At 49.0% G+C, this 21,279-nt stretch overlaps 3 protein-coding genes and 1 long non-coding RNA gene across 7 annotated transcripts; 3 read left to right on the top strand and 1 right to left on the bottom strand.

Moving 5' to 3' along the window:
* The first annotated feature begins 784 nt into the window (after positions 1–784).
* Positions 785–16,575, top strand: POLR1B (RNA polymerase I subunit B). The gene is made up of 15 exons (XM_042875492.1): positions 785–850; positions 933–1,100; positions 2,523–2,669; positions 3,455–3,587; positions 4,623–4,759; positions 6,263–6,486; positions 7,806–7,977; positions 8,965–9,136; positions 9,439–9,720; positions 10,296–10,429; positions 10,874–11,044; positions 11,642–11,798; positions 12,862–13,058; positions 13,464–13,717; positions 15,454–16,575. Exons 3-15 carry the CDS (start codon positions 2,595–2,597, stop codon positions 16,334–16,336), a joined length of 2,991 nt encoding a protein of 996 aa, XP_042731426.1. The 5' UTR covers positions 785–850; positions 933–1,100; positions 2,523–2,594; the 3' UTR covers positions 16,337–16,575.
* Positions 15,142–21,057, bottom strand: LOC122182367. 2 transcript variants are annotated; one of them, XR_006179777.1, is made up of 3 exons: positions 19,667–21,057; positions 16,754–16,950; positions 15,142–16,338 (listed from the first exon to the last, which is right to left on the bottom strand). It is a non-coding gene; the product is annotated as an uncharacterized LOC122182367 (long non-coding RNA). The 2 variants fall into 2 exon arrangements; XR_006179776.1 differs by lacking the exon at positions 19,667–21,057 and having other exon boundaries at positions 16,754–17,082.
* On the top strand, positions 17,313–18,464 carry PTCRA (pre T cell antigen receptor alpha). Of its 3 annotated transcripts, XM_042875539.1 has the most exons (4): positions 17,328–17,605; positions 17,705–18,016; positions 18,140–18,181; positions 18,260–18,464. In XM_042875539.1, exons 1-4 carry the CDS (start codon positions 17,560–17,562, stop codon positions 18,367–18,369), a joined length of 510 nt encoding a protein of 169 aa, XP_042731473.1. In that variant the 5' UTR covers positions 17,328–17,559; the 3' UTR covers positions 18,370–18,464. The 3 variants fall into 3 exon arrangements, with proteins under 3 accessions (XP_042731465.1, XP_042731457.1, XP_042731473.1); XM_042875531.1 differs by having other exon boundaries at positions 17,313–17,605; positions 17,765–18,016; positions 18,140–18,464; XM_042875523.1 differs by having other exon boundaries at positions 17,319–17,605; positions 18,140–18,464.
* Positions 18,649–21,121, top strand: CNPY3 (canopy FGF signaling regulator 3). The gene is made up of 6 exons (XM_042875514.1): positions 18,649–18,776; positions 19,690–19,813; positions 19,943–20,039; positions 20,308–20,430; positions 20,550–20,667; positions 20,779–21,121. The coding sequence occupies exons 1-6, from the start codon at positions 18,674–18,676 to the stop codon at positions 20,973–20,975; spliced, it is 762 nt and encodes a 253-aa protein (XP_042731448.1). The 5' UTR covers positions 18,649–18,673; the 3' UTR covers positions 20,976–21,121.
* Positions 21,122–21,279: the final 158 nt, after the last annotated feature.

Below are 21,279 nucleotides of genomic sequence, written 5' to 3'. Positions count from 1 at the left end.
CTGTGTCCATGTCTGTCCTCAAGCATCATTAAAACGAGCAAATCTCCCTGGCTGTGGCATTTCTTTGGGATGGTGGGGTGGCAGATCCCCTGATGGGCCACCGGTGCAGCCCAAGTAGCACATCAAGCCCCATGGCAGTGGTTTGTCACAAGAGCGAGATAAAAGCAACCTGAGAGGTTCAAGTGCTAAATACTTGGGGTGATTTTGGGGGGTGATTTGGAGGCCTGATAGTGGTGTTGGTGCAGGCTACCGGCTGCAGGCCTGCTCCTTAGAGATAAGCTTATCTGTGTGCATGCCTCCAACATGGGACTGTGAGGGAGCGCAGGCTTCTGGCACACTGGCAGAAGACTTGGGCGCTGAGGGATGCTGGCAGTGAAGGACGTGGCCCAAGGGGACGTAGGCACTGAAAGGCACGGGTGCTGAGGAACGCGGCACAGACGGTTCCTGGGTGGTGCAGGGGGATGTTCTGCTGTGAGACACCGGCACCGAGGGGCACGGCTACAGGGAGACACGAGCACCGAGGTACGCGGCACCGAGAGCGGCCGTACTGCGGGACGCGGGCGCTGAGCGAAACCATGCCTGAGGCGGCCGCGAGCGGGAAGCACGCGCACCCAGCACGCGGCCGCCACGCCCCGCAGCGTCCCGGCGGACAACGCGGCGGGACGGGGCGGGGCGGAGCAGGCGCACGGAGGGCAGCATGGCGGCGGCCATGGGGGAGAGCACGTCTCGGGAGCCGCACCGCTTGCGACGGCGGCAGCGGCCCCGCGGCGGGGTACGGCGCGACCTGCCCGCCGCCCACATCGAGTCCTTCAACTACGCCATCAGCGAGGGGGTGTACCGCGCCCTGCAGGTGCCGGGGGGCGGGCGGGGAGCGGCCTCCGGGGATCGCGCTCCGGAGCCCGCCCTCACGCGTGGGCGCCTGTCTCTCGCAGGACATCCCGCCGGTGGAGCTGGCGCTGAAGGACGGCCGCGTGGCGCTCACCGTGGTGGGGATCGCCATCTCGCCGCCCGTGGTGCCCAAGGGGACGCTGTGCCAGGAGGTGAAGGTGTTCCCGGCCGAGTGCCGCGGGCTGCGCAGCACCTACCGCGGGCGGCTCACGGTGAGCTCCTCCGCTCGCGGGTTTGTTGTCTTACCTAGGCCGTGGCTTCTTCAGCCTTCCGAGCTTCGCCTGCTGGGGAAGCGTTTCTGAGAGCTGTGTCCTGCCTAGGGTGTTCTGCAGGACGAGCTGACAGTGTCTCCTCTGTTCTTATTTTCATTTCCCCTCGCACGACACATCAGTTGTGTTCCTTCTGCTCTCAGGTGGGTGTTGAACCCAGTCAGCCTCTGCAGGAGGTCTGCAGGGAAGCCTCCTTCATCCCACAGACCATTAGGATTCAGGTCTCTTCTTTTTCCCGCAGAAATCTAGGTCCAAAGGCAGCGTGGCTCTGAAACCAAAGCCATAAGTTCCTCCTATTCACACTGTCTGCTCACTAGTTCTATGCGTTGCTCTGAAATTCCACTAACGAAGCATCCTTGGCAGGCATTCTCCTTTGCACAGCTGCTTCCCACTCTCACCACGTAGCCACATCCATGCTGCATGCATCCTGTACAAGGACTCTTGCTTGCAGTTCCAGCTGTATATAACTTGCAGCAATGAATCCGACTGCAAGCAAAACGTCCAGACATAAAAGTTGGCCAGTTGTGGGTTGTACACCATTTTCCCAGTGGCTCTCGGATTTTCCTGAACCAGAGGTGCATTCATTCTTTCATTTCTCTTATCTGTGTTGCTCCCTTCCCTCCTTCCCTCCCTAACTGTATTTTTGTTTTAATTGTTTCTCAACATTTGACGCTTGGAACAAAGCATTTTATTGTGCCTGATGCGTGAAAGTCTTTCCTGTTCTTTCCCACTCCCCGCCCTTGCACGGTGGGACACAGCGTGTCATCAGCCTGTTCTCACTGTTTTTAACAGCACAATCAAGTTATCTCTGAGGTTCTCAGTTCTCCAAGGTGAGTGTGTTGTCTGGTGAGTGGCGTGTTGCACAGGAGCCATTTTATACCATTGGTCATCATTCAAGCTGAAGACAGAATTATGCAGAGGTTTCAGTGTACAGCTGTGTCATGGTTTTAGAGGGGTTCAGCAGATGTTTCTGTTCTAATTCCTAAACTTCCTTAATTCCTAGGATGTTGCCAGGTGTTAATCCAGCACTAATGACAAGACTTTTTTCCTGACTGCGGCTCTTCTGAGGCTTACCATTCTGCCTATGAAATTGAGACTGTTTGCTATGTGTTTTACACTGTCAACTTTGTACATCTTGCTGTCAGCTTCATTACTAAGAAAGAAATCATACAAGTCTGGAACTGTAGACATGTGCTGACTGTTTTCCAGAATATGTTGCCCAGATATCTACTAGTTACGCTTTTTATTGTGATTGTGATGGCAGTTAGTTGAACAGATTGGTGGTCATGTTAAATGTACAATTATTGTAACAGGAATGAAAAAGATCAGCTCAGTTTGCTCACTGTTTGTGTTGTATCATTTTAGGTTGACATCAGCTGGTCACTGAATGGCATTCCACAAGGGACTATTAAACAGCCTGTAGGGTATATTCCAATCATGGTGAAGTCCAAACTGTGTAACCTCTATAATCTTTCTCCCCAAGAGCTCATCCAGCACCATGAGGAGGAGGAGGTAATGAGGATTTTGTGGATCAGGAAAATGTGCAGTATATTAGGCCAGGACTTGAGCGTTTGTATTTTACATTTTACTTACATTCTCTGAATGTACACTAGTTCTGGTGATTCTGTATGCCATCTTGAAGAATGGCAAGTTCCAGTGAGTCTCAGCTGTCTTTGGATGCAGGGGCCTGTTTTGTGCTAATACCTGTGCTTCCCACAGGTGACTTTACTGTTGCTAACCAGCACTGATGGCTGTGTGGAGGCAGATTAGGAGAACAGGCATTGAAAGAGGTTCTTTTTATTATTGTTGGTTGTCTTCCACAGTTGTTTTCATCTCCCCAGTACCATGTCATCCAATAAAGAAATATTATAAACGTTCTGTAAATACAGAATTATATGTTTTGTGCTCCCAAAAGAGTAAGCAAACAGAAAGAAAATCTGCAGTGATGTGTTGCTGCTGGCCCCCTACAGCTCTACCAGTACTCTTACTTACAGTATTCTTTGCTACTGGAATGCTTTTTTTCCTAATAGCACAACACTTGGGAAGCTGTACATTTATTGGTATTATGCACGTACATGAATCCCCTTCCTTGTACATAGTGCTAGATTTAGACACTTAAAGTGCACTGACAAAGAGTGCAGCCTTTCCAGATGCAGTGCTGAGATGTCTTGTGTGTTTCATAGTTGAGATTTTAAATGTTTGTTTTTATAATATATTACAAGCATTTTCTTATTTTACTTAGGATGATACTTTATACAATTCTAAGCACATTAAAAGCATTCTTCTCTTTCTGGCAGGAAATGGGGGGCTACTTCATAATTAATGGCTTAGAGAAAGTAATTAGAATGCTGATTATGCCCAGGCGCAATTTCCCTCTTGCGATGACAAGACACAAGTGGAAAAACAGAGGTCCTGGTTTCACAGAGTACGGTAAGCTGAAGGGCTTCCTGCCACATCCCTCCAGAAGCTGCTCGTGAACAAACAGGGATGGCCAATTAGGGCTGATATTTTGTTGTTGTTGCATAATGTTTATATTTGCAGGTAAATTTTACTACGTGGGAAACCAAAGGGTTGATAACAGCATAGCGATAGAAGTATGAGGCAAGTGCTTGCCTTGCAGGTGGTTTCTGAGCTGCCTGTGCTGAAGGAGATGGCATTCCAGGCTGTGCAGTACATGGAGCTGTTGTTCTGTGATAGGAGTAATTGGAACCCTGCATGCTGAAGAAGAAGTCAGTGTAAATTAGTGAGGTTGTGGCACTGAATTTGGTTTTCCATACCTCAATATGATAAATGTAATTTACATGAAACAGATTAACTGGATTCTTGCCTGTTTCATAACTTTGCGTGTATATACTGGTAAAATTGAGTTTTAATTAAACCAGATTGAATGAAACCTGAGTTTTGCTCTCGCTGCTGAGTTTTGTTCAGCTGCTGATTGGCCTGAACCACGGTGTTTCAGAACACTCTAATTCCCCATGAATCAATTTTGAGGCAGTGCTAGTTTAATCAGTTCCCGTTGGTTTTATTTTGATTTGTCCTGCAGTGGACAGCACAGAACAGAAGCAGGAAACAGTGCTTCAGATGTACTGCCTTACTACAGGGATGGGAAAACTTGTTCCACAGTGCAACAGGGAGGAGTGTTTGTGTGTTACAGTATCTCAGGACCTACATTTAGAGACAGGACAGATGGAGTTTCCATTTCTTAAAATCTGTATTGGCATCTCCTGAGCAAGTGTAATGGCTGTCCAAAGATGTTTGTTCATTAAAACTGAACTTAGCTGCATGTATTTACGGGAATCTGAGGAATCTGATCAGTGGTCAGATCTACCTGCCTCATGTTCTCAGCCATGAAGTACAAAAGGTTATCTACTGAATCATCTCACACCTGCTTGGACATCTCACAGAAGTGTGGTCTGTGCTTCTTGCATAGCTCATACTGGCTTTTGCTTCTATTAATTTCTGCAGGGGTAGTGCTGCACTGTGTTAAAGATGAGCACAGTGCAATAAACATGAACCTTCACTACCTGGAAAACGGCTGCGTAATGGTGAACTTCATTTTTCAGAAAGAACTGTTCTTCCTTCCCTTGGGATTTGCTCTAAAGGTAAACAAATAATGCACATTACATGCTTTCTGTGTTAAATAAATGCAGAAGTTTCACTAAGCATTTCTATTTTCTCGAGTAATGAGAGGCAGCTGATTCTGTATTAAGTATTTTCAGTCGTACTTCTGACACTGGTTGAGAACTGTAGAGCAAACTGAGCCAGCACGTGTGATGCAGTGTGCAGTTGGGGCAGAGGAAGTGAATGCAGGCTTATGCCAAGGTGTTAAGGCTTCCTGCTGATAAATGTTGTGGGTTAATAGCTCATGGAGGATGCAAGGGCTTGCAACCTAACAGGAAAGATCCCATGAGTGTTTTTAAAACTGATTGACCGTTTAAGAAACACTTGGGCCAGCATCAGCTATAATAGTGCTAATCATTAAAGTCAAGTTCTCATATAAAAAGAAACCAAGACAGTAAACTGTCTCTCTTCTTTGTTTAAAGGAGAAAATTAAAATACTGTTTTTGTTTGGAACTGAAAGCATTTAAGAATTGGAAGACAAAACCAGTAGTGTCAGTTTGAGCGCATTGGGTGCAGTTAAACTGCTCTTTGAGTAGCAGACAGGAATTTGATGTTAGTCAAGCCTTTCAAATTTCTCCTTTAAAAATAGCAAAGCCTGGGTGCTTCAACTGTTTGTTATACAGCAGAGGTGTTGGAGCAAATTGTGGCCTCTGGCACCACAGCTTGTCTTCGGTCTCGGGGAATTTCCATGTTCTTCCAGCCTGCTGTCTTCATGTTGCTGTTGTGCGACTCATTTGTCTTTGTCATCACTCTGCTGGTTCAATAAAATTAGTTACCAGGAACAGATGATTACCTTGTGTTTTAATAAGCAAGGACATTATGTTGTGTTAGCTTACAAGGTGTCGTAAGCTAAGCATGCTGTGTTGTCTGAAGTTTGAATTCTTCCATGCGTATCACGCCGTGGGTTCACACGCCCCCTGCATCAGCCATTTAATAAAGAAACCTGTGTGCATGTCATGCAGCTCCTGTTTTTTCATGAGTTTCTTGAAGGCTTTTTAAATGTGGTGGAGAGACACTTTGCTTAAAGATGGGGGAGGTTTGTCAGCCAAAGTTACTTGTGAGCAGTATGGTTGCTTAAACCTGACTTAAACAACTAGGAAATGTTATAATGCCAAGAGCTAAGAACATAGGATTTAAGTTTGAGCTGTAGAAAATGAATTGCTGAAGGTGAAGTGGATTGTAATGGGCTAAGCTGTCTTGATTTCTGTGGAGATAAGGAGTAACTTGAGACAAAAAAAAGCCTGTTAAGTTAGAGGATGCAAGTTTGTTTGTTTTTTTCTTCCAAGGGTTTCATTAGGCTGGAACTACCTGTGATCATCACCTTATTCATATGCTGTGCTACTCTTGAAGTACCTTAATCCCACAGTGTTTTTCCATTTCCAGAGGTCTGAAAATCTAAATCATTGGGGTACTCAACTTCTGCTGTTTTATGGCCAGACATTGCCATAACTGTATTTCTGATCTGATGCACATCTGTCTTTCAGGCATTAGTTAATTTCACAGACTACCAGATTTTTGAAGAGCTGGTCAAAGACAAGAAAAACGACACCTTTTATGTGAACTGCGTTACTGAGATGCTAAGAGCAGTAGCTGAAGCAGGTTGTTACACACAGCAAAACGTCCTCGAATACCTTGGAAAGAGCTTCAGAGTAAAACTCAACCTTCCTGAGTGGTACAGCAATGAACAGGCTGCAGATTTCATTTTCAAGTATGTCTGTGTATGCTTAGGAATACATGCTTGTGTCACTGCATTGAAATTACAACTAACTTTAAGAATACTCTGCCATATTATTTCACAGTATCATTGTTACGGTTTTTGTACCCAGCCAGTGTCCAATTCCTGGTGGAATTTCAGGATATTGTGATAATCTGTTCTTTTTGAGTTTAGAGAAGGGAAGGTTGCAACTACATGTGTGGACTGCTTTAGGTTCAACTTGTTGAACAGCATTAGGGTAATTTGTGGCATTTTCTCTGCTGTTTCACACAGTCATTAGCAACTATTATGAGAATTACACTTCTAAGTGATAGGAATTGGATGTTTTAAAGTCTTGCTTCTTCAATGGAGTAAGTTAGGAAGCAGTGGAAGAGAGTGTTTTGAGATTGCCAATGTGACAACCATTCAACTGATTTTCAGGTAATACAGATTTTAGTTCCTTGACCAAGTTTTTTAGCACTTGAAAAGTATAATTTGGGATGCCCAAGTCCTTGAGTACCTGTAAATAAGGAGTAATCATCAGATGTCTAGAAGCATGAAGGCAGTTTTTCTTAGGAGTGTAGGAAGAACAGATCTTCGGACTGAGAAACACGAGTGAATAATTTCAAGAAAGTTATACTGTTATTTTCTTTATTCTGAATACTGTGGTGCTTTTTGGTTGTGTTTTTTCCCCCCATGGTATGTTGTGTACACACTGTTTGTCAAAGCTGTCTGCGCTGTGGAGATGAGAGCAATTGTGGAAAGCAATATTTGGGGCATACTTTGTATTGTAACTTCTACCTGGCCACAGCTTTCTTTGAATGTTTTTATGGTGAAGTTGTAGAGGCTTCAGAAGAGGGCAGTATGGAGCAGAGGTACAGAGTGGCCACATCTACGTGCTTGCTCACATGCTGGAAGGTTGTTGTGCTTACGTCTTGGAAAGCAAGTTACCTCTGTTGTCTTGGAAGGCAGTTTAGCAGCTTTATAGCTTGCATCAAAATGTCATTCAGCACACGTTTCCACACAAAGATCTGACTGCAGCGTTCTGTGATCTGTTACTAGTCTATGGCTTGGATTTTGGGGTGGAGATGAGCACGTACATGTGGTTATGCAGAGGTGTTTAGTGTCATACCTGCTGCAAAATAATGTACAAATCTCATCTCTTAAGTGGGCCTGTAAACTGTGCACTTGTAAGGACTTATAGTAATATGTAAAATAAATTTTTCACAAGGCTCACCTTCGTCTGATGAAGATTTTGAGAATATTTAGCAATAATGTGAAGAACAGCTGGCATGATGGGGTGGTGTTAATTGTCCTTCTTTCTCTCCCTCCAGCAAGTGTATCTGCATACACTTGACAGACAGAACTGAAAAATTCTACCTGCTTTGTATGATGACCCGGAAGCTGTATGCTTTTGCCAAAGGGGAGTGCATGGAGGATAATCCAGACAGTCTGATGAATCAAGAAGTGCTTACTGCAGGACAGCTTTTCCTTATGTTCCTAAAGGTAAGGTCATAAGGCCTGTGTATGGAGTGGTCATCGAGTCCAGGACCTACAGTGGCCAAGAAGATGGAAGAAATGCAGAGCCAAACTGAAGAGCAGGGAGCCTAGGTATCCTACAAAGACTTGAGGGTATGCTGGATCTAGTGTAGGACGGCATGCACTAAAGAGCAGCCCGTGTCAAACCTGGAGTGAAAAGCTTCAGGGCCTTCAAGAGCAAATGAAAGTTCAGGGTTGAGTCTGGGGAAGGAGAAACGCCAGCCCAGGAGGGTTTTGAAACAGCGTATTGCTGTTGTGTCAGTTGATACAGTAGTAGTGAAAATCTGCCTCTTTGTGGTGCTCCCTCTGTGTTGCACAGCAAATGTGCAAGTAGATAACTGCCCCATCCTCTTTCTCTGAAAATCAGTGATTTATGTTGTTGTTTTTTCTACCCATCTTTGAATTCTTTTACAGATCAAGAAGTCAGTCCAATTTACACAGTTAACTTATTACTGGTGATATAAAAGTGCAGCTTCCTAAACTCTTCCAGTTCATTGTGGATTCAAGTTATTTCTGGCATTTCCTCATTGTAGAATGCCAGAAGGAAAATATTGCTCAGAAGTGAGATTTGTCAGCCCCAAGTAATAATAATTCCCTGAGTTAGTAGATAACTCTTAGTCTTTCTTTGCCATTTTAGCCAAAATCTTCTTTAGCATCGTTTTGTTGAAACAATTCTAATTTCTCTACTACTTGATTGGTTTCAATGGCTGTAGAAAGAGAATCAAAAGTGAATTATGTGAAGCATTGTAGTGCTTTCTGAAACTGGCAGCAGGAACCAGAACAGCTTGCTGTCTTGCCTGGCCCTGTCAGATAAACAGGTGAGTGAGCAATCTCTTCTGTAAAGGCAAAGATTCTAAACAGACTAGGTTTCTGTTGTGAAGATAACTGCTGAGACAGTCATTAGAGTGTCTGTGTTCCTGTTTCAAATTCAAGTGTCACATTCTTAAACCGCAGGAGAGGCTTGAGAACTGGTTGCAATCTGTTAAATTCATTTTGGAGAAGAGAACAGAAAAGGCCGACATCAACGTCAATACAGACAGCCTGATGAAGGCGTTCAGCCTGACCACAGATGTTACCAAGTCATTTGAGTACCTTCTTGCAACTGGTAACCTGCGATCTAAGACCGGTAAGTCGTAAGGTCTAAGAAGCCCTTTTTTTACCTGCTGAACTGTGTGAGAAACAACTTAAAACCAAACTTTTAACTCAAAGCAACTTGAGTGCAGACATTGTATACTGAATTAACAAAGACAGTGGAATAGGAAAAGGCTGATTGAGAGAAAGAGGAGATGTGTGCTCAAGCAGTGAATTTATAGTCTCGGGACCTCATACAGTTCTCTGAGTTGCTGAAGTACTTAAATCTTGTTAGTGGAAAATAGGAAACAGCCGTCTGAGTGACATCCTGATGTAAGTCTCCATCTTGTTCCTCAGGCCTGGGCATGCTGCAGGACAGCGGGCTGTGTGTGGTGGGGGACAAGCTGAATTTTGTTCGCTACCTTTCGCATTTCCGCTGCATACACAGAGGGTCGGCGTTTGCCCAGATGAGAACTACCACGGTACGCAAACTGCTGCCGGAGTCCTGGGGGTTCCTGTGCCCAGTGGACACCCCCGATGGAGAGCCCTGCGGTCTGATGAACCACATGACAGCTGTGTGTGAAATAGTGACAGAGATGGTTCCTGTGACAGACCTGCCACCTCTGTTATGTGCTCTAGGTACAGTTTACTGGCTAAATTGTCTAATGAAGCAATCTTCCTTTTTACCTTTCTGCCCTACGAACCCATATGTGGAGAATGTTCTCCAAATACCATTACTGTAAATCAAGGTAAACCTGTTCTTACTCTGCTTCTGCTTAATGTAGGATTTGCTTATTCAGGCATGTAAACCTTCTGGAGAACGTAAAGTTCAAAATAAATGTCTCTTAGCTGCGTACTGTAGAGCTGAAGATGTTCACCTGCACAGGACTGGCTCAGAGAAATTAGGCAAACCACTGACTTCATCGTGTTGCTAATAACTTGAATTAAATTGCAGATCCTCTAGTGATGAGCACTGGTGATGGGAATCTTGTTTCGTTCAGAAGTGTGCTGGGACTGGATGGGAAATGGCACTCACAGTTGTGCACGTTTTATGTTCTCCATCAAGTCTCATCTACCGCTTTGCCCTGTCCAGATGTTCTGAATTTTTCTCATGGCTCATAAAGCTGTTTTATGTGGATTGAGGCTTCCTGCAGAAATAACGTACATTTGTGTGCTTTTTTGGCTGTTCCCTCTCCTGCCCCAATCTCTCACAGGTGTTGTCCCCATTGATGCGACCCCAAGCAAGCCGTACGCTGAGTGCTACCGCGTGGTGCTGGATGGTGCAGTGGTGGGCTGGGTCGAGTGGGACCTGGCTCCTCAGGTTGCAGAAGCCCTCCGGCGATTCAAGGTTGTCTTCTTTAAAATGTGACTTACCTAAACGTGCTCCATATGCAGTGGTCACAAATAAACCAAAAGGCTCCAGAGTTCTAAAGAAGCCTAACTTCTGTCTGTCTTTTAAGTCTGACCTAATCATTTATCTTTATTTATCTTTGTCTGCATGTTAGTGTTAGGCTTTTTGGTTTTTCTGGTATTTGTTCTAGGTTTGGTCTCTTGGTTTATGATGTTGCCATTGTTATGAGAATTTTTTTTTTAGCATGGCAGAAGTATTCTTGGTGGAGATATTGCTAGAAATACCCTCTAGATTTGCATTTCACTATTTTATATTAATAGCTACATCTGTGGATCTGTGGTTTGTGTTTCCACTGTGGGTGGTAACCTAGCCTGTAGGGTGCAGCTTAACTAAAATAATATTGTTTTGTATTCCTAAATTAATACTCCTTTACACAACCAGATAACACAAGAGAAGAGATTTCCTGCGCGGGCAGAAGTGGTCCTTATCCCAATGACAGGAAAACCCAGTCTGTATCCTGGCTTGTTCATCTTCACTACCCCTTGTCGAATGGTGCGGCCTGTCAAAAACCTGCTGTATGGAAGGAAGGAATGGATTGGTACTCTGGAACAGGTAGGTTTTGCATATTTCAGTTACTAAATGCTGACTGTTACAGCAGTATCCTGCATCAGAAGCATATTTTGTGAAGTGTTTGTCAAAGGAGCTGAGAATGAGACATAGGTAAAGTGCTGAAGAGCTGGAATAGGTAGCAGAAGAGTTTTCTCATTTCTAGCTAATGAGTTTTTGGTACTTTCCTTAGAGGTAGAGTGGAGAAGTCTTTTTCAAGTACTGAAGTCTGCTTTCAGTATGAACGTAGTGAAAGTTTCCTTAGGTGAATGATCGCTGTCTCATCATTTTTTTTATGTCACGTTCTGCAAATTGCCAGTGAGCAGCCAAGTAGTGGCTTGCCTGGGAACTTGATAACTTGGAACAATTAAGATGAGAGAGTGGAAGTGCGATGCGTATCGCAGTTTCATACTTCCAGACTTGCTTTCCTTGCAGTTGTCTGGGATTGTGGTAAAGTAGTTCAGTAGTTGTTTGGTGTTTCCCTTGCCTGAGCTAAGGTACAGTCAGCAACCACAGCTGAAACTGAAATGAAAAGTCACTAGGCTTTGTTGCTAGCAGCTTTGTCTTGCTTTCTGTCCAACCTGTCCAATGTGATTCTTGCAGGTCTTCATGAATGTGGCCACCATGGAGTCAGACATTGTGCCTGGAGTCACCACCCACCAGGAGCTCTTCCCTCACAGCATTCTGAGTGTGGTGGCCAACCTCATCCCCTTCTCTGACCACAACCAAAGTCCTCGAAACATGTACCAGTGCCAGATGGGTAAGTCCTGTAGTACCTACAGCTGCAAGTCTCCAAGCAAGGAAGAGGGGGGGAAAATCTCTGGCATATGTATCCACATATTTCCACGTAGCAACTCTTCCCAGCAGTTCTTACAGCTCTAAAGTTGATCACTATGAAATAAGTGACTGTTAAAGAAGTCAAGTTTATCATCCATGCAGCCTTCCAGAGGGCAGTTTTAAATTGTAGTGCTCACAGTGCCTTAAGTCTTTGGGTTTTTTTTTTTTGTAGGCTTTTTCTTTTTAAATTTGAGGCTGTTGATCATACAGATTAGCGTGGGGCACTGCACCAGCTGCTTGGGAGTGTCAGTATTAACAACTGTGCTGGCAGGAGTCCTCTCATCCCCCAGCTGGCAGAGGTTGACCTGCTTCTCACAAGCAGCAAGGGTAAATGCTTTGAAGTGGTGGGGGTTTCTTTGCACCTGTTTTCAGTGACTGCACTGTCACTGACTGCAGCTTTTGAAAGAGCAGTTACTGGACATTTGTTGCTGGATATTAAAATGGCACCATGGCAGCAGTTCTTTTTTTTTTCCTGCCAGTTATTTGATTAACTTGGTTGTCTGCAGGCAATTGGGATATGGTATGTAGATGGAGTTTCAATTAGTCAACAAGTGATTTGCAAGAAACTTATTTAAAGCAAAAAAAGCCAGGCTAAGAGGTAGAAACTATGAGAGTGCTGCTCTCATCAGCACCACAGCATATTGCATTTCTAACAAGCTTACCAGAAAGGTGCCCTTAATATGCTACTGCTTTTTCATATTTATCTGAAAGTACTGATGTGACTGTGTTCAAAAACTTTTTTTACTGCCATGTGTTTGTACTGTCAGTGGGAAAAAAAAAGCCAACACTTTATTGGAGGCTTGAAATTGCAGAAAAGACACAATTAGAAGAATCCTTTACGTAGTGATGTGAAGGGAATTTAGTTGTTGTGTATGGTTCATAGAAACTTTTTTAGCTGGACTTAGGGCAGTTATTAAATAATAATTCTGGAGGACAACACTATTTAGCTTTGAATTGATCCTGTGTAAATACAACTTTCTTTGTAGGAAAGCAAACCATGGGGTTTCCAGTGTATAACTACAAGGACCGCTCAGATAACAAGTTGTACCTCCTCCACACCCCTCAGAGCCCTCTGGTGAGGCCCAGAATGTATGACTATTATGGTATGGACAGCTACCCAGTCGGTACCAATTCAGTTGTGGCTGTCATCTCCTATAGTGGCTATGACATGGAAGATGCAATGGTAAGTGTGAGGAATTACATTGTCCTGCAAAGGAATTTAGCATGGGCAATTGTAAAGAAGGGTGGTATGCAGTTGAGAAGAGCCCTTTTTCTGCTTTTGCTAGTTCCATTAGAATTGATACAGGAACTCAGCTGTTAAGCACCTTCTGCAGTAATGTTCAGGGTAGTCAGAGTAGAGCAGAGCTCCCTTGTGCAAGGCTGTGGGCATCCAGCATTGATTTAAAAAAAAAAAAAAAAAAAAGAGGAAAAAAAAATGGGATTGGAGGAGACCTGAGCCTGTTGGAGTGATGATTGGCTGGGAGGTGTTTGTTTTTTTAATGTAGGAAGGTGTGCATCAGATCAGAATGGAAATTGTTTTTTTGAAGATACTAACAAGTTTTTAACATCCTTTTTTTCTTTCTCTTAGATTGTCAACAAATCTTCTTGGGAGAGAGGGTTTGCTTACGGAAGTGTTATCAAGATGGAGAGCATTGACCTTTCCCTTAAAGCTAGCAGGGGAGGTGATAATTTAGTGTTTGGTATCAGGCCTGGGGACCCAAACATTAAGGAGAAGTTGGATGCTGATGGACTGCCTTTTGTTGGCTCCATCCTGCAGCCCGGGGACCCGTTCTACAGCTACATGAACCTTAACACAGGGGAGACCTTCACTGTGTACTACCAGTAAGTTCAGCTTGTTCCTCCTGTCTCCAAACATACAGAGTAGTGGACCCTGATCAGCTGCTCTTTTAGGCATTGCCTTTTCTCCTCACACAGCACTTAAGGTATCCATGTGTTCATGGAGCATGAAATTGATGCATGTTTTATGGCTTGGAGTCAGTGTATGCTGAAGAGCTGCAGCATCTAGGATATAAGGCTAGGAATGGTAAAAAGAGAGAATTTGCAGAAATTTTTTGCTGTCCCCCAGTATTGTTCCTTTGTCCATCTCTGTCATTTTCTGCAGCATTGTGTTAACTGAGTTGGGTTCTTGGTCCCCAAAGACTTGCCAGTCTCTTGTCAATACAACTTCATGCCCTACCTGCACCATTTACACAGTGAAGATCATACTATTTAGTTATTCATGATTAGAAAGCAAATTAGCTAATTGGATAAGCTAATTGGAGAGCAGAATAACCAGTCTTACTGGGAAAGCTATCTGTTAATAATACACAATGAGTGCATTGAAACTGCATTGCAGACATTGCTGGTTGTAGAGCAGAGCAGAGAGATTCAGTACGTGGCAGTGAGGATTGCCAGAACTTGATGCTGTCAGCTCAGCCTTATGCTCCTTCCACTTGTGAATCCTGTTTTGGCTCCCTACTCCATATTCCTGTTTGCCAGCTCTTTTGTGCCAGCCTCACCTAAGTTCAGGTTCCTTACCCAGAGAGCCATTTTACCTGTGTACTCTGCAGCATTTGTTCATTACAGTTCTAGATGAGGTAACAGTTTAGGTTCCTATGGGGAGGTTCCCTGCTCTCACTGTTGGCTCATGCCCCAGGTTTTCCCAGAGACCCTGCAACCTGAAGGGACAATTCTCCCTACTGTCCTACACACACTGCTTGGATCTTGAACTTGGCTTGGAAGGGGTGGAGAGCAGAGGCTTTGACTCAGGACTTTCATGAAGCTGGGAAGAGGCTTATGAAGCAATTTTTGAGTGTTTTTGTTGTTGTTTGGGGATGGCCTATACTGTGGTTGCATTTTGGCACAGTAGAAGAATAGCTGTAAAACAGAAGCTAATCATAAGGGCAGGCCTTCTGCAAGCAGCAAAGGGACTTCAGAGGACAAAGAAAAAACTAATCCTGTTGTAATGTGGTCGAAATTTATTCATTTCTTAAGAGTTTGGGCTGCAAGCTCTGTGACAGGAGTTAAGTGTGCAACAGACATCCAGCATGTGAAACATCTGCTGAGGGTTCACTTGAAACAGCAACATAGCCCTGAACACCTGTTGGCAAAGGCCCACTCAGCTGCCTCTGCTATCTGCTCCTGAGCTTTCCTCTCAACTTCGCCCTGAACCTGTTCATTTATGCTAGCGTCCCACCAGGGCAGTGTTAATTTATTGTGTAGGAAAATGCTGCCTTGAAAGAAGACAATTGGCACGTCTGATCGGCTGTAGTACTGATGAACCAGGTTTAAATAATTTTGACTTTATTATCATAGGTGACACATTACCTCATCACATGGAAGTTGCAGTTGTGCTGCTAGCATTAGAAACAGCAAACAAATGGCACTTGGGTGATACCTTTGTTTGGCTGCTGTGCTCTAATTCTTGTGCAGTCTGATTTCCCTGAATGACATTCTTCAAAAAATGTGGTGATCCCCAGCTCTTTATTGGATTTAAAAGTGGGTTGGTTTCTTTGCTTCACTTCAAAGTCATGAGCATATCTGATACCTTTGCTGTGAATGTTTTTCCACCTATGCAGGAATAAAGAAGTCGGCATTGTGGACAACATCAAGCTGTGCAGTAATGACCGTGGCACTGGGAAATTCAAGAAGGCTTGCATCACTGTGAGAGTTCCTCGAAACCCAACTGTTGGAGACAAATTTGCCAGCCGCCATGGGCAGAAGGGCATCCTGAGCCAGCTCTGGCCTGTTGAAGACATGCCGTTCACGGAGAATGGGATGGTTCCAGACATCCTCTTCAACCCCCATGGGTTCCCCTCCCGTATGACCATCGGGATGTTAATTGAGAGCATGGCGGGGAAGTCAGCAGCACTGCACGGCGCCTACTACGATGCCACTCCCTTCACCTTCACGGAGAAAAACTCCGCCTTGAAGTACTTTGGTGAGACTTTGGTGAGCGCGGGCTATAACTTCTTTGGGACAGAAAAGATGTACAGCGGAATCAGCGGCGTGGAGCTGGAGGCAGACATCTTTGTGGGAGTCGTGTACTACCAGCGCCTGCGCCACATGGTCTCAGACAAGTTCCAGGTGAGGACTACAGGACCCCGGGATTCCGTCACCAACCAGCCTGTCAAGGGGAGGAACGTGGAAGGGGGGATTCGCTTTGGTGAGATGGAGCGTGATGCGCTGTTGGCTCATGGCACCTCCTTCCTGCTGCACGACCGCCTGTTCAGCTGCTCTGATGGCTCGGAAGCCTATGTTTGCACGAGCTGCGGCAGCATGTTATCTCCTCTGCTCCAGCGCCCACCACCTTCCTCCGTAGCAAGCAACAGGAGGTATTCCTGCATGCTCTGTGGCAGGATGGACACCATCCAGGTCATCCCCGTGCCCCACGTCTTCCGGTACTTCTTGGCAGAGCTGGCAGCCATGAACATCAAGCTAAGGCTCACGCTGGAGCAGTAATCCTGCAGTGAGAGGAAGGAAGCACGCCTTAGTTCTGCCTTTGCCCCCTATGGGTTTCAAGGGTTAAGTTCTCAGGTTTGTCAAACAGTTACAAGGTTAACTTCATGTTTGCGTTGTGATGGGGTGAAGCCGCATTGTGCAGAAATGCGGTCCCATTGGTGTTTGTTTGCACGTTGTAAAAAATTGCTATTGCAACGTGTGTGGAAATCAAGCAGGATCACTGTTCCTATGGGCTTGAAGGCGGTGAGAGTTTTTTGTTCGCTAAGAGCTGGCAGCAGCTGCAAAGATGAATAGGTCACAAACAGCATGAAGTGAATGCTGGGAGTGACAGTGCGTTGCACTTTTTTGTCATTATTTTATTTTTTCAATATTTTGATCCAAAGAAGAAAGCAGATAGCTTTCCAGCCCAGCTCTTACCTTGGCTCCAGCGCTCCTCAGGTCATAGAGATGCACAGTCACAGGCAGGTTCTCAGCCCTCGGGCAGTAGTACAGGCCTGGGGCAGACTATGTTCCCAAGCCCCAGCTGTAGCTGTGGCCTCTCCTTCTGTATGAGCCTCGTCTGGTTGGCACCAAGGAGATTTTTATACTTCTTGTTAAGAGTTCTTTATATGTTTCTTTAAAAAAAAAAAAAAAAAAAAAAAAAAAGCATTTAAAGCTGTGTCTGCAGCCAGCCTTGCTCCATCCTCCTGGGAGATCCAAGGGCATCCAGGGGGGCCAGCGGGGCCTCCTGGCTGCCAGAGAAGCTCAGGGCTGGCCTGGGCGGTTCTCCCAGGGCTTGGGAGGCCGCGGGAGGCGGGAGGCTGTGGGGATGTCGTTTGTGGGTGAGGCGTTGGGGCACCGCACACCAGCTGGGGCCTGGCCCCTCTGCACCATCTGCAGCAGCTCAGCAAATGAAGGAGGGGGGGCTGGGGCTACGGTGGCTGGGGGGGCCGTGTCCTTCATCTGCTCTGTCACGGCGCTGCTCGGCTCCATCATGGCGCTGTCTGTGGCCGTACCACTGCAGCAGGGGGGGAGGAAGGGCGCTACCACGTGTGCGGGAGGGGGAGGCGGGCAGCTCTGGGATGGGAAAGTAGTGAGGCAATGGCACTCGTGCCAGGGGCTGTCTCTGGCCCGTGCCCGCCTCCCTCTCACTGCCTTGCCCCAGGTGCAGCTCAGAGCAGTTGGGAGCAGGTGACAGTAACGGTTGGGGGCTGAGCGACCACTGTGCTGCTGCTGCTGCTTCCATGGAGGTGCCCTGGTTGCTGCTGGCCTCTGCTCTGCTCCTGCCCTGTAAGTAGCCAGCAGGCGGGTTGAGGTGGTGGGAGTGGAGTGGGCTGGCGGCCACCGAGGGCCGGGCCCAGCGCAAAGCCTTAACCTGCATCCTTGCAGCCTGCAGGGCCACCAACCCCCTGCCCATCCTTTCCCCGCCACTGACCATGGTGGTGTCAGGGCAGCAGTGGCGGCTGGTGGTGTGTGTGGTGAGCGAGCTGCCCGCAAGCTCCGGCCATGCCGTCTGGATCTCCAGTGGGAACAGCAGCGCTTTGCAGTCCTTTGCCTACGGGGCTTCGCAGGAGGAGGGTGGCACCATCTGTGCAGTTTCCATCCTCCCTGACAGTCCCATGGAGCAGGAGCTCCTGGCGTGCCATGTTGGGCCCAACAGCAGCGCTCCAGCCCATAGCTCCAACCTCATCCCACTTGCAGGTACGGACAGCGGCCCTGCCTGGGACCAGGGCTGTGCCAGCAGGCAGCAGGCATGAGGCCCTGCGGGTGAATGTTACCCAGGGGTTTGTGGCAACCTCCTCCTCGCTGTTCCTCATCCCGCAGGCAGCGATGAGGAGGCAGAGCTGTGTCCCAGAACCCCCGCGGGTGAGTGCGACGGGGACGACGTGCCTTTCGGGGGATGCCATAGGGCCTGCAGCCACGCTGCTGTCCCCTCTGTTTCAGAGCCCCGCGCCTGTGCTGCCGTAGCCCTGCTGGTGGCCGCGCGGGTGGTGCTGCTGAAGGCCGCGCTCCTCGACGCCCTGCTCACCGCCCTGCTCCTGACCCGGCGCTGAGGGACCAGGCCGGGCAGGGAGGAGTCCCCCGGAACGAGGGGCAGACCCAGTATGGGTGAAGGTGTGGGAGCGGAGCGGAGAGGAGCCCGCGGAACGGGGGCCCGGAACAACCTCGGGGCACGGCGTGCGATGGGACGGACAAGGACCCTCCGGCGCGGGCCCGCGGCAAGCCAGCGGAGAGGGCGGGGCTTACTCGGCGGGCCAGGCGGCGATTGGCCGGGCGTGCCACGCGGGCCGCTGGGGTTGGCAGTGGCGGTGCGTTGCCGTGGTGACGGGGGCGGGGCGAACGCCCGGAAGCGGAGCCATGGCGGCGGAGGGTCCCGCCGCGCTGCTGCTGCTGCTGCTGCTCCTGGCGGTAGCGGGCGGCGACGACGCGGACTGGGTGCGGCTGCCCAGCAAGTGCGAGGGTGAGCGCGGCCGGGGGCGAGGGGAGCGGGGCCGGGAGCGGGCCGGGGCGGAGGAGGCCCGGTCGCGGCAGCCGGGCCTTCCCGCGGCACCCGGAAGTGAAGGGAGCCGAGGCTCCGCCGGGGCCGGGCCTCGCCTCGCTCTGTCTGTGCCGTGCAGGGACGTGCGGGGCTCCGCGGCGAGGAGGAAAGAAGGAGAAGCTGCGGCGGAGCTGTTTGTGCGGCTCCCCCGCCCGGGAAGACGCTCCGGAGGTGCCGTGTGACCGCACGGCCGCTGCCCGCCTGGCCCGGGACCGCTGTGAGCCGTGGCAGCGCAGGGCCGGGCTCGCTCCCGGCGGAGGGCACTGCGGAACGGCACGGAGCCTTGCGGAGCTCCGGGGCAGGAAGGGCCGTGCTGAGCCCAGCCTCCGTCCCTCCACGCCTGCAAACCCCCATTTCCTCCTGCTCACCGTTCCTGTCTCTCTGTTGGACTGTCCGTTACAGCTGAAATAAAATTTTGTTTCCCCCCTCCCCTCTTTCATTCATTTATCGTTTCTAAAAGCGTGGCAGAGCACCGCCGGCAGTGCAGTGCCCTGCAGTAGTGATGCAGCCCCTGCAGCTCTGCACCCATGTGCCTGGCTGCCTTGTTGTGTGGGAGGCACAGGGAAGGGGTGACTCGCGGTGCCCTGTCCCCATGGGAAGGGATGAGCAGGTGAAGCAGACACTGGAGTGGCTGCCCTCTGCTCTCCTGGCTGTAGCAGTGTGGCTGCACTAATACTGAAGCACTATTCAGGGCCTCCTACTCCAGGAGATCATCGGTCAGGATGCTGCTCTTCGTTTCTGTGAACAACAATGGTGACCGTGCCCTGTGAGCTCTTCTCCCAGCACCAAGTTCCTCCTCAGGACCTACTGACCTGCTATGCTTTCCCTCCTGCAGTGTGCAAATACGTGGCATTGGAGCTGAAATCTGCCTTTGAAGAGACCGGCAAGACCAAGGAGGTCATCGACACTAAGTATGGCTTCTTGGATGGGAAGGGCGCTGCTGTCAAGTACACACAGTCGTAAGTAAAAACAGAAGAGGCTGAGTCCCTCCTCTGGAGCATGGAAATGTGCCAGGTTGCTTCCTCCTGATCTTGGAGGCTGTTCTGGGGTGTACTTCCAAGCCGTTCCCATTCTTCCTCTCTGTGCAGGGACATCCGGCTCATCGAGGTGACAGAGAACATTTGCAAGAGGCTGTTGGACTACAACCTGCACAAGGAAAGGAGCGGCAGCAACAGATTTGCAAAGGTGGGTTTCCTTCCTGGTGCTGAAATGTGGTCGGTTCTTCCAGGTGCCAGCTGACAGCAGGCAAGGCTGCGCTGCTCTGGGGTGCTGTCCTGAGGGGGAGGTGGGCCAGAAGGGAGCCAGGTGCCATCCCACATAGGCCTTCCTACTGTGTTTAGGATGTGCTCAGCGCAGAGAAGGACTGGTGGGCACGTAACACCTCAGTGTCAGCTGCCTCAGGTCTCTCTGTGCCCCCGCGCACAGCCTCACTGCATGGCTCTGTTCTCCCCAGGGCATGTCAGAGACATTTGAGACCCTGCACAACCTGGTGCACAAAGGTGTCAAGGTGGTGATGGACATTCCCTATGAGCTGTGGAATGAGACCTCTGCCGAGGTGGCGGATCTCAAGAAGCAGGTACCTTCTTGCTGGGGTCAGTGTGCTGCGGCTGTGCGAGCTGGAAAGGGCTCAGCAGGTGTGGGGATGGGATCAGGGTTCTGCCACGTGCTGGTGCCAGGCTGTCCTCTCCCTGTCAGTGTGATGTGCTGGTGGAGGAGTACGAAGACGTGATCGAGGACTGGTACCGGCACCACCAGACAGAAGATCTCTCCCAATTCCTCTGTGCAGACCGCGTGCTGAAAGGGAAGGATGCCAGTAAGTCCTTGGGGCTGCCTGGGGCAGTGCATGCCTGTGAGAGCACAGGGAATCCAGCAAGGGCACGGGGAGCCCTATGTGTTCCTCAGGGCCCTCTCTCCCCCTGCCCAGGCTGCTTAGCAGAGAAGTGGACCGGCAAGAAGGGGGACTTGGCAAGCGCGGGGGAGAAGTCAAGCAAGAAGAAGAGCGGGAAAAAGAAGAAGAAAGCGGAGAAGGGACAAAGCGAGGGTGCCGAGAGCTTCTCCCCGGAGGAGAGCGGAGTGCAGGAAGCCACCCCGCTCCCCCACAGCCCCACCGACGAGCTATAGGCAGCGGCTCGCAAGGACTGAGCGGGGAGAAAGGCTCTCCCCCGTGCCACAGCCGCGGCTTCCGGCCCACCACGGTACGGACTCATTCCCCCCACGGCGCGCAGGGCCGGGGCCGCGTCCTCCCAGCGCCCGCAGCTCGGCAGCCGGGGACCCTGCGGCGCCGGGGCTGCGAATAAAGACCTTTTTCGCGGAGCGCCGCTGCGCTGCTTGCCCCGCGCTGCCGGGTCGGCTCCCGGAGGCTCCTCCCCGCGGGGGGGCGGGGCGAAGGGGAGTGTCGGCGGCGGCGATTGGCGGCCCTGGGGGG

This window comes from Lagopus leucura, unplaced genomic scaffold (genome assembly GCF_019238085.1).
Source record: "Lagopus leucura isolate 7727_CA_CO unplaced genomic scaffold, USGS_WTPT01 Super-Scaffold_73, whole genome shotgun sequence".
Lineage (NCBI taxonomy): Eukaryota > Metazoa > Chordata > Aves > Galliformes > Phasianidae > Lagopus > Lagopus leucura.
The sequence above is the reverse complement of the archived record's forward strand: the minus strand, read 5'-3'. Positions and strand labels throughout refer to the sequence as shown.